At 34.7% G+C, this 13,009-nt stretch overlaps 1 protein-coding gene and 1 pseudogene across 1 annotated transcript; one reads left to right on the top strand and one right to left on the bottom strand.

Moving 5' to 3' along the window:
- The first annotated feature begins 1,087 nt into the window (after positions 1 to 1,087).
- LOC108361812 (uncharacterized) lies at positions 1,088 to 4,460 on the top strand (annotated as a pseudogene).
- LOC108361811 (uncharacterized) lies at positions 4,173 to 6,256 on the bottom strand. The gene is made up of 6 exons (XM_017614578.1): positions 6,149 to 6,256; positions 5,800 to 6,077; positions 5,552 to 5,717; positions 5,159 to 5,461; positions 4,554 to 4,770; positions 4,173 to 4,474 (listed from the first exon to the last, which is right to left on the bottom strand). Exons 1-6 carry the CDS (start codon positions 6,254 to 6,256, stop codon positions 4,293 to 4,295), a joined length of 1,254 nt encoding a protein of 417 aa, XP_017470067.1. The 3' UTR covers positions 4,173 to 4,292.
- Between the last annotated feature and the right edge of the window lie 6,753 nt (positions 6,257 to 13,009).

A 13,009-nucleotide genomic window follows, 5' to 3' on the forward strand; every position in this document is an offset into this window, starting at 1 on the left:
CTGGTGAGAGCAAAAAAACAACAAACTTTATGTTAATTAGAGTATGTAGTTAAGCCACACACACTCTTATCACTCAACGCCTCAGTGAGTGAGTGAGCTATTTGTATATTTTGTTAGATAACACTCTCTCCCTTATCTACATACAAACATGGGTACATACTTATATATTTATATATGTGTTGCCATATACTAGTACTACATAAAATTAGACAAAAAAATAAAGGAATGTATAAAATAGAATTTTACGAATACATACTTAGTAAAAATTTTCAGAACGTAATGCCAAATTATTATCTCCTTTCGGTCGGAATTCTTAGTAAAAGTAAAAAGCGTCTGCATTTTACCTACTATAGAAAGTCTCTAATAGACATTTTTGTTTCTTTAAGGAGTAGTTACAGAAATTTATAAAAGCTTAAAAATTTTCAGTTGGATTTTTTTTTTGCTGAGTACAGAAACTAAGATTTGAGGTAATGTACCAACTTTCAAGCAGAGTGAAATTTCGAAAACAAAATAGTTAGGGCCTTTCTTTATTAATGTAACGGTATACTCTTATAATAGATAGTTTGACATTTTTCAGATTTTGAAACATCCATTTTAATATAAATTAGTCCCATACTAATGCTTGTTAATAGAACCCACTTAAAAACTTGATAAGTGCCTTAGCAGATTGAATCACAGAAGTGAATTAAATTGTAGACAAAGCCCAAAATTCACTATATGTAGTCATGAAGAAGAAATATTTGCTTTAATTGAGGAAAAACTCTGCGAATTATATTAAAAAGTCTACCAACCGTTTTTTTTTTTTAGTTGTGCCTCTTTTGAAGATTGTGTTCGAATTATCTCTTCTATTACAACACTTTTTTATAAGCGGAATCTTAATGGTAAGACACATTTTACATTCTCTTTCCATATCTCTCTCTCTCTCTCCCTAGTTATCATAAATATTCGAATCAAATGTCAACTATGTTTTCAAACTTTTAAACTACTCGCTACACACTTCGTCACTTATCATGTATTTAGATTAATTACACTACTCACCTAGCGTGGACGTTGCGGTGAATTTAATTTAATTTATTTACCCAGAATTATGAGTTCAATAACCGAGTACGACAAAGACGAACTGGTGCCGCCGCAATGGCTGAACAATGCCTTCTTTGAGCAAGTCTTGCAGCCGCAAAGCAGTAAGGGGAAAATTAAAATAACAAAAATATAACAATCGAGCCCGCCACCAAAAAGGGTGAACACTACGCAAGTGTAATGTACCGAGCCAGCGTGACGTTTACTTTACCAACCGACTGTGATGCCGCGCCACGGCAGCAAAGCAAATCATTAATTGTGAAGGCATTACCTGCGCTGCGGGGCGAGAAACAACGGCTGCTGCAGGACTCCAAGCTCTTCGAAACCGAAATCGGCATTTACACTGAAATCGTGCCAAGGCTGGAAGAGGCATTGCAGTTGGCAGGCGAATGCGTACAATTTGGCGCCAGGTAGAAAATGTATTGGAAACTTGAAAAAAGAAAACTTTAATATATGTGTATGTATGTAAATATGTATGTATATGAAATAGTACAGCTGCCTCTACAATACGCTCAAGCCCCTAAAAGTATTGGTGTTTGAAGATTTAACAGAGCTGGGCTATGAAATCGTGCGCATGCGTGCGCTAACTGTGAACGAAATTAAAGCAGCCTATCGTAAGTTGGCCAAATCGCATGCGGCAAGCTATAAACTAGCAAAGGAGGTTGGTGCTTTGAATTTTTATTTGCTTTAAACTTTGATTTAAAATGTGATTTGCTTCCACATTAATTGCCAGCGCCCTGAAATCTGCCATAAATATCGCCATAGCTTCATGACTATTCCATACATTGTGAATAGCTCCTTCATATCGAGCGGTATCAAAAACTTCATCGATATGCTAGGCTCCGTGCCTACTTTGGCAGTATATAAGCCGTACTTTCTGAAACTCCAGCCAGATTGGGCTGCCAAATGTCGCGCCACATACACCGAATATTTCTTGAACCACCAGCAGCAAACCTACTATGGCATTTGCCATGGCGACTTACTTGGCAATAATTTAATGTTCAAACATAATCGTGTAACCGGCGAGTTAGCGGATGTGCTGCTGGTGGACTATCAACTTGCCTATATGGGGCCACTGGTCAACGATCTCATCTATGCCTTCTACATGCTCTACACCGCTGAGCAGCGTGCCAACAATCGAGAAGAGCTCTTACAGTATTATTTTGAGAGTTTCATGCAGGCTTTGAAAAGGCTTGGCTGTTCGGTGGAGGCGTTAAGTTTTGAATGTTTTCAGGAGCAATTGAAGCGGAAAAAAACTTTGGGTAAGTGGTATGCCAATAAGGCGAGAGTTTACGATTTATTCTAGATAATAGTAGCGGTGGAATGATAACGGTATAGCCAACTATAATGCCAACAATAAAGATAACAGTATCGCTTTAGAATTTCGTTTACAATTTTGATTACAATAACGCTTATTTTATATGTACATATATAAAAATTAAAATAGATTTGAAGAGCTTTAAGAAGTGAAATTTTCAAACAAATTTTCGATTTATCCTACTGTAGATCTCGGGAAGTCATTGCGATAGAATAGAGAAACTCGGTACGGAGATATATCATATCAATACCATACTCATGGAGAAAAATGGGCGTTATTGGGGAAGGAACGCGGGGCACCTTCCAGACAAACTGAAATAAAAAAATTAAATTCAACTTGAATTAAGGGAATTGGGTAGTCGAAATATGTTATTACAACGTGGGTGTCAGACAGAAGAGGTTTAGGAAGGTTGTAGTATGAAAATATTTTGAAGAGCGTTACCACCTGTTTGAAAAGTGGAATTAAATTGTATTATATACAAATTGTATGAAATATTAAAACAAAAGAGTTTTGACATAACTTTTGTTTGAACATTTGGATAAGTTAGATAATAGGGTTGCCGCCTGTTAATATATTAAATCCAATTCAAATTGTTTATTAAGTTAATTTAACTATTGCAATATGGCTGTCAACCGAAATAGTTTTGCAAAAGCCGTATTTCTAAATGACATTTAGGGGGTTGCCAACTGCTTAAAAATTCAAATTCAACTTGAATTAAGGAAATTAGATAATTGAAATATGTATCACAGTATGGGTGTCAAACGAACGAGGTTTAAAAAGATTGCAGTTTGAAAATATTTTGAATAGGGTTGCCATCTGTTAGAAAAATTGAACTTAATTAAGTTATACACAAGTTATATCATGTATTAAAATATGCGTTTGCAACGAAATAGGGTTAGGAAAATATTTGTTTGGACGCTTGCAAAATATTTGAGGTGCTTGGGGAGTATTGGGCCCTGTTTAAAAAGTCATATTCAAATTATCTAATAAGTTATAATATAATATATTATTATATTAAATGAAATATGCTAATATTAGTATTAATACAAATGGTTTTGAAAAGGCCTCATTTCGAAAACAAAGTACGGGGTGCCACCTGTTTATAAATCCAAACTCAACATCAATCAGGGGCATTAATTAATCGGAATATATAACATTAAATATGTAAAGTTGTATTGAATTAAATTACACTTAACGTTACACGCAGAAATTTCCAATACTCAGCGAAGCGGGTCACGACAAACTAGTTTATTATGAAACATTTTCAGCAGTAAGCTTTCCTAAACCTCTTTAATTTGATAAATAAAATCAAATTAAATTTCCAAACAGATGGAAACCTTCAACAAAAATATTCTATCCTGTAAGCCTTCTTAAGCTCCTCTCTTGTCGGAGCCATATTTCAATATTTACTTTATCTTATCAATTTACTTAAACTTCCATTTCCAAACAAATGGCAACTCTCTAATTATTTTTTTCCTTTATTTCAAGTTGGATCTTGAGCAATGCAGCGGTGAAAACCGCATTTAATTCCATGTATTAGTTTTCGAGTGATACGCGTGCAAACATACATACAGACAAAAATTCTAAAAATTGTTGATTTGGCTTCTGTTGCTCTAATAAAGACCCATAAATAAACAGTCTTTTTTACAGCACTCTTCCTCCTGCTCAGCTTTCTGCCCATACGCTATGCACTTAGCGCCGGTCTATTGGATAGAGATCACATGATGGCCACCGACGAAGAGCGCACCGAGCTCTATTATAATAAAAACTACATCGCTGAATTACATAATATTTTGCCAATGTATTTGCATTTTGGTTATTTACAATAAAAAAATTTATGTAAAAAAAAAAAATATTTTCAGATTCATTGTAGTAACTTTAAGATTACTCCATTTTTTTACTGCTCAAAATAGCCCAAATGTAAAAATCGCGGCAGCAACACTCGCAGCTCATTCACAATTTTTGATTTCGTATAATATGCTCTCCGCTCTGCATCCGATTCAACCAGTTTATACACCTCGATGCTGTCATCTACAAAGCCATAGTTAAAGATCAACAATGTGAACAACAAGAAGAGACCTGGTGGGGAAAAGTTCGGTAAGTTTTAAAGCATTCAAGCAAATTCCTTAAAGCTGAGAGAAAAAATATTTGTATCTACCCCAGTGCCGATGTTCTTGCAATTCTGCTCTGAATTCTGTAATTGTTGGTATGTGACCCGGATACTGCACTCTGCGCAACGTGTCTTGGAAATTCGTTATGTAGTAATAAAGCAACTCGTCCATGTGGTCACGCCTCATATCCGGACTGTAAAACATTACGAATACATAATGCAGATCAATTGCGGCCGAGCCGAAAATGCTGAGTTGATAATCGAGCTGTGTGAAAAGCAAGGACGTAATGCAATAAATATACATAGAATATATGGCACCGCATAATAAACAATATACAGAGGAAGTATTTTGACTTAAGCCGAAATGTGAATTTATGACAGAGTCAGTTAGGAAAGAAGGATACGTCAAAACGACGCCACCTGTGTTACTTCAACTGTGTTTTTACTCCGCTGACGCTGCTAATTTACTCATCGCTGAATTCCGATTAGCACATTCGTTTTGTACTTCGCGAGCTGTTAAGCTCTCTGCTCTAATCCGCTCGCTCGTAATGCAAGTAATTAGGTATTATTATCGTACCTCCCTGCGAGGAATTTTTGATTTGCACTTGACACTTCTTCTGCATATTGTTTAAGCCATGAACCGATTTACTTACCAACAACAATTCACGCAGCTTGCTATCGCCATTTTTCACCATTACATTCTTCACATGAACATCGCCATGGTTCAGCACTTGAATGCCGCTACGTTTGCCATTCGTGTACGCATTCAATACATCCAATGCCTTGGGTATCAAAAACTTTTCAGCTGCTTCAATATGGGGCAAATATTCTTGTAGATCCGGCGCATCTCTGACTATTTCTTTAGTTAATTTAATGCCATCTCTCAGCACAGGGAAGTTCGGTATATCCACTGTGTTTATGAAGTGGTTATGAAAGCTATTGACGACTTGGTCGCCCTGGCATTCAGATGAAAGAAAATATATGTATATATGTATGTGAGAAGTGGATTGGGTAAAAAAAAAATAATTCAATTCAATATTTAGTACCTCACGTGCAAATTTAAAAGTAATCGCATGGATTTTAGCCAATTTAAGTAGTGCTAATTTGACTTCGTCTAAAGTACCACGACGATTATTAATGGTAGAGTAGCCGTCGGCTACAAGGTCCTCAAACACTACACATTGTGGCGATTGAAGGCTGTAGTGGAATAATCTAAAATAAGGACAGCAAAAAAATTAAAAATAAAATAGTTCAGCCTTTACTGTTTCGACGCAAACCGTCATCTCAAACGCACTTGGGACTGAGCACTGTTTTATCGCCAATCGCTCGCAACTCTGCCTCAATTTTCGGCAACACCTTCGTATACATGCGAATTTCAGTTTCGAAGAGCGGCACCTGCTTCATTTTATCCTTCTTTATACCATCCACATTTGGCTCAGTTTTCATTATAAACGAAAGCGACTTCTCCTCTTTGGGCTTGGAGCACAGAGCATAGTTGAGCTTTGCACGAAAAAGTACACTCGAGTAGTGATCATTCTTGAGGGTGCCGGGAGAGAGCAGCAAGGTGTTGATCTGAAAATTTAATTCATTTAAATATATATATACTAACTTTATTGACACCAAAATAAGTATGCCCTTCACACCTTCACACTTTCACTTTCGGTTTTATCGAGTATCCGCTTAAAGAATTCCTCATTTATCCAGTTTGGCGGATTCAATTCATCCTCATTGTAAATATTGCTGTTAACCATATTTGAAATGAAGTGTTTGAATGGAATTAAATTTCGATTTTATTTCCAAAATAGTCGGAAGCTCTTTGATTAGCGCTCAGCAACTTGCAATGCTTTTATAGCCAATGCCGAAATATTTTTGTGAGCACACTTAAGCAAAAAGTTTCTTATCATAAGAAAATATTGAGCATGCACACATACATATATGCATAAGCATTCGCTCAATCAGCTTCTGGCAGACTATTTTTTTATTTAAATATTTAACGCTTTAATGCTTATATACTTAAACTTTGAGTGTCCGCTTGCAGAAGAAGCAAGTATATTGCAATTCGTTTCATTTAATGCATACATGCACACATATGCACGTACATACTAGGGGAGGCAGAAAAGTTTTGGGCCTAGGGTATAAAAATAGCGGATAGAAATATTTGTGGGAAGCAGGCATACGGTATGACTCAAAAAGGCAAAAAAAAACTAGTTCTAGAGTTCCTGAGAAGGAAAAAAGAAATTTCCGCAAAATACACCGAAAAAAAATATTTACTTCAAAAAAGAAGAAAAAGTTAAATTTTTTAAAATAATAAAAATTAAAGCTGTTCTGTACAGCTTTTCATAAGCTCTACTATTCCTGAAAAGTTTTAATTAATATTTTTTTCAAAATTTTAAAAAGTTTGACTCTTTTGAAAAATATGTTTTTTTCGGCGTAATTTAGCAGAACATTATTTTCCTTTTCAGTAACTCCAGAACTATGTTATAGTCAGCGAACAGAATACTCAAAAAAAAAAAACATTGGTAACGGCAGCGTTTGGACGCCCTGGCATGGGATCATCTTCCAGCGAGTCTCTGCCATGCGTGAATTCTCGGCTCCAACGTTTTGCGGTGAAGGTCAAATATTTCCATCGGCGTTTTATTTTTCTTCTTTGTGAGGAATTTGACGATTTTCACGAAGACAATTTAAGTGAAAAATGATTTAAATTTTTTGAATTTTATATGGAAATTGACAGAAAATAAAAAATCATTTTCCATTTAAATTGCTAGTCAAACCGACTGTGTGGCGACGAAGTATAATAGAAATTAGTAACACGCAGTACTAGATATTAATTGCACTCAAAGATAATTATGCTCAAGACTTTTCAGCCTCCCCTCGTAGAATACAATCTGTTATTTGTCAGCAGTAGTTCTGCATTCAATGATAAATAAGTAAGAATCGCCAGAATCACTTAAAATATTGACCCATATAAATTTGTATGAAAACTGTTGAAAAGGAAACAAAAAATATTTCAATATAAGGGAATATGCGCGCTTTAACTTCGAACGCGTTGATCTGAGAAGAAAACATTTTATTTTTGTAAGACACATTCATAATTAAATATATAAATATATTCACACGTACAGAAACTCTTATCAATCTTTTAAGGCAGGCACATGCTTATGGAGTTCAGCCTGCGCTGCTCACCACTGTCTTAAACAAATATTCACCGACCATAGCTACAAAAAAAAAGAGCTCATACCGCTTCTCCTACCGCACGCATTACTATTTCCAATTTACCTAGTCTGTCTAAAGCCTGGGTGAATTTCCTTAATTTATGTTTCTTGGATAGCATATCCGAGGCCCGTTATCCATAATGTCAGCTTCGAGGTCATTTGATCATCAAATAGGACAAAAAATTCATTCAATAAGAATAAAAAAATAAAAATTTTTGTTTTTGTTGCCGCTGAAACCAAATAGGGGTAACAGAATTCAGATTCGCATTAATATAGGGATATAGAGGTTTGGTTCAATATGCAGAAACTTTGCTTCTCTTGTAAATCTGTGTAATTATTGAGATCTTTTTAAATCCCTCCAAAGCCAGATTTTTTTAAAGATCAACCACTTTGTGCTTTGTAACTAAGTATATTTTGGTCCTATCTCCCCTTACCAATTCGTCTGCCACACAGTGACCTATCTGTGTGCCTGGAAATCCAAGTGGGGCTAAGGCTGTTGTATTTATGTGGGCATCTCTTTAGAGATCCTCGTCAGTCCACGGAGACCACAGCCTTAATTTCAGCCTAGCTGTGACAATTTTGCGTATATTTAAAGCCACTGAAATAGCCGGAAACCTCAGGCTGGAATGCACAACGGTAGTCTTGAAAATCTTGAAAATAGTTATAGTAAAGTGGTATCGGTTTATGACTTTTTATTATTGCAATCGATATTTAAATACATATTGTTACGATTATCCTTGACTACTAAACGGATTTACCAAAAATCGCTGGATTGTTAAATAAACGCTCACGATAACCATATTACAGTACAATTAACTTTATTGTACAATAAACATTTTACAATACTTATGTTTATTCAACTGTTTATGTAATAACAGCAATTAACAATACTTGTTAAGGCAATTAAAACATTTGCTAACACAATTGATCTCTGTTTTACAACCTGACTTGTAGCTTTCTGATTCGCAACTACCTTGCCACAAAGTTGTCTGATAGCTTGCTGACTTTCAACTATGTAACTCACTTCGCTGTAGCAGCGGCTTTAAATACCTGCACTGCCACTCATGGTAAGCCTAGAACGTTCTGATGCTTATCGCTCATCCTCTCATTCTCGCTTGACGTTTCTCACTGTCGAATATTCTACGTCATCCCTCGAACATTCTGCCATTTTCTTTTTGTTCGCTCCGCGTTGCCGCAGTATTCGCCACAATATGTATCCACATCGATATTTATACTAACGATTTTAATGTTATCATTGCTATGTACTACATTTTCGATACTAATATCAGATTATCTCAACAAATATTTACATATCTCACTATTAATATCGAATTTAGTTTTCGTTAGTTAGTCGCTATCGATATTGTTATCTGTATAGTTAGCGATGTAGTTTTCACAGTTGTTTTTTATATAATCAATTGCATACTTCCGATATTAATATCGGTTTCTATCGTTATCGATATTTACATCGTTATCCACATCGATACTGAGCAAAATTGATGGCTTCGTACTTCCTGTCGTCACTATTGCAATTTCCATTAGCTCTAATATTTAGGTCAGTATCTGCAAATTCACACCCTCTGAAAAATTCGTTAGAATTTTCGTTATTTGTTGCTGAAACTGTTTGAGCGACATCAACGTTTGTAAAATGTTGCATTGGGTATTCCAAATTATCCCTATTAGATTACCTCCTACCTGTGTATTAGACTACCTCCAGTAGACCACTACCCTTCCATATATCACCGAGTGTTTCTCGTAGCACGCTCATTGTTTCGTTGATTACTTGGAAGTTCTTCCAGATTACCTCGTTCTATTTCTTCAATATATTTGCGGTAGTATCTTGTATGGAGAATTAATTTCGTAAAAGCTCCAGCAAATACTTTTCGTTGTTCTTGCTCTTTCTAGTTTTCCAGTCAATTTCTTTACATGTTACCGCAGTTTACTAGCGTCAAATTCGAATTTCTAAAAGTTTTTCAGATTTACTTGGTCTCTTTAGCGTTATTTTTTACAAATACTGTTTGTTTTTAAGTAAAAATTTTAGTTTATGTTAGTTAATTTTTGGCTTTTCATGAAAATTGTGGGCAATATTTCCTACAAAAATTTTATTATTTTAAATTTTAACAGTCTGATAAATTTAAAATTGATTGGAGGCACCGAGCACTATGTATGTATTTAAAAAAAAATATCATAATTAGAGCGTAATTTCGCAGGCCTGTGTTATTTATACTAACTTTTTACGCGCGCGGATTTTTTAATAATATCAACTAATTTTAGCTCAAAATCTTAGATATCATTATCGGTGTTATTATCTATCAGTTTCGTTATCTTTATCGTTTTCGTTGTCTGTATTAATGTTGTTGTAGCTTGCGTTATCGAAATTTGTATGTACATATTATTATTGTTGATGACGTCATTATAGCTTTTGTTTGGCATTTTATTTGTCTCTCAATTTATGTGCTTACCCGAAAATTCATTTGTCTTTATTTCCTTATTTGCATATAAAACCACAACGCATTTAATCGTAAGCTGCTCTTATCTTTTATGACTGTTTTGCTTTTCGGAATTCAGTACATTTTCAGCTATTAAGAGTTTAGCGAGAGTTAACAATGTTGACACCTAGAAGAAATGTAGCTTAATAAATAATAATAAAATAAACTTCTGAGAACCAATTTTTAGTTCAATGAAAGAAATGAAGAAATTTAGGTAAAAAATTTTGCTTTTGAGCCTCAAACGCCGTTAGTTGTGGCTGCAGAGTAACTCTAAGCGTGATTTTGATGCGATAGATGTCGCAGCGCATTGCTATTAAAATTTCTATTCGACTTCAAATGTTTTACTTAATATTTATGTTTTGAATAGAAAAAAATCGAACAGTACTTCGTACCTTCCTCCTACTTATTCGACTTCAACTTCAATTTCAGCTTCCATTCACGCAACAAACAGATGGAAAGCAAACAACACTGCCATACTCGATTGTCTAAAATACTAAGCTCGTAAAATAAAATAGGAAATCAAAACAAAAACAAAAAAGGTGAAAGCGAAATCCTACTCCAGCGCCTAAACTGCGCCACTTGTTTGCTCTTCCGCTGGCGAAGCAATTAAGTGGCCACCCGCCGTTTACAACAAATACAAAGAATGGTCGCATACATATATGCAACTACAAACATCCTATATACATATGTATACATACATATATACATATATTTTCGGCGTTTGCTGCACAATGGCAATCAAGGCCGAGGGAAAGGGAAGCCATTTACTCATGTGGCAATCAGCATCCGCATCCACATCCGCTTCGATTGCATATTAAACAAGTTTGATTGCCTGGCGTTGAATGGTAAAAAAAAAAACAAATAAAAAATCACACAAAAATGCAGCAGTTTTTATGCCTAAAATGTTAACTAAAAATAAATTGAATTGAGAGAAAAATGCTGCACGCATCACTGCAAGCCTGCACTCACACACATGCAGACCAACCGAGATGTACAAAAAAAATTCAAATTTGTCCGCCAACAAAATGAAAATCAAAACAACATATTGTACTCGTTTGTGTGTATGTAAGCAAGTCTGCGTGTTTGTTTTTAGCACTTCGCATTGCCTAGTTATTTTTTTAATATTTTAGATTTTTTATTTAACATTTTTTGTAAAAATTTTTTATTTTCTTTCCTTCGAAGGCATTCAATGAAACAGCAATTTCCGCACTCATTCTTTGAATTTGTACGTATGTATGTATGTAGTGCGGGTATTTGCCATCTTTTTTTTTAACGCACCAAATAGCCATATTTGTTTTATTTGCAATTGCCGTGTTGTAGGGAAAGTGTAACTGTGTATATACACATACATACATGTGACTAGTTTTTTTTTTTATTTTACCTTTTATTTCTGCTGCAATTTTGGTAATTGGTATAGTTTATTTTTGCTTGTTCAACCAGCATTCATTTAATTTTTTGAATTTTTTTCTATCTGCGGTTGTTGTTAAGCTGCAATTTCCAACGGCTCGTCACTTAATATTTACTTTTAATTAAAACTTGTTAACCAGTTCCGAGCTGTGAATACATATATTGAATATTTGAATATTTTTGTTTGCACAAATTAACCAAAACGTTTGGCAAATTTACCAGCGAATTGCAAATATATCTGCGAAAATTTGACAAAACCACTTAAGTCTATATTTCACGGACAAACCAAATGGCATATGTCGACAAAACATATTTTACCGTCAAACAGAAAAAGTTATAATTCGAAAGGAATATTAAAATATTTTATCACTATTCACAAACTTTTAAATGTCTCTGTTTTCAACAATTCAATGAATGCCTTCTTTTAAATAAAATTTATTGCTCTGGCGGTAAAAAGAGCTTTGCCTACATAGGCTATTTGGTTTGTCCGTTAAAGATAGACTGAAGTTGTTTTGTCAAATTTTCGCAGATATATTTATATATGTATATGTAAATTCGCCAACGTGAATTTATTAGTTTTCGTTCATTTTTTGTATGAATTTAATGAATTTTTATACTTTATTAATTTAATTTTTCTACCATAAATGCTTTACATTTTTGTTCCTTTGAAGTTTACGAAATCAATAACACTGTATGTATAACAGTAAAATTTAACAATGAAAGCTATATACATATGTATATAGAACACTTTGTGGGTAGTAAAAAAAATTATCCGCTTGAAATCTAAAACACACAAAAATTTAATCAAAGAATTGCAACCCCGTTTCTCGAGGACCTCAAATTTTAGTTAAAATTTTATACTTTCTTACCAAATTTTTATAAATTTTGGAAATGTATTTCAACCTTTCCGACCAAGCTTAGTTAGGACCTATTCCTGAATGTATTTATTAGTGCAAGAAATGCTTCGTTTTATGTATCTTAGTCACCGCAGAGTGAGCACCACTTGAGTACTTTTCCGCTTAGATGCCAAACTTAACTAGCAATATAAATAGATAGATAGTTGAACAAAGCACTGTGACCAGTAGGTCTATTTTGCACGCAGCTCATCACAATAACACAACTAGGTCTAGAAGCTCTAGAAATTTCGTAATAGTTCCCGAAAGTAGAGAGTGTATTCGCTCATTTCTTGGCCATAAATCTCCCTTCTACGTGCGGCGGCCTCACACCCCTGATGAAGGTGGAATGGAGTATCCTTGGCAGCATCACAGTTGCGACATATGTAGGTTACTAGACCATATTCCTAAATTATACAAGTAACCTGCAGTGGCGCGTAAAAATAGCTTTAATGTTTCTTATTCCTATGAGTATCCTGCATCTTTTCTGATTGCAAACTCCT

The sequence above is a fragment of the Rhagoletis zephyria genome, unplaced genomic scaffold, assembly GCF_001687245.7.
Source record: "Rhagoletis zephyria isolate East Lansing unplaced genomic scaffold, Rhagoletis_zephyria_1.1 Rzeph_scaffold_00854, whole genome shotgun sequence".
Classification (NCBI taxonomy): Eukaryota; Metazoa; Arthropoda; class Insecta; order Diptera; family Tephritidae; genus Rhagoletis; species Rhagoletis zephyria.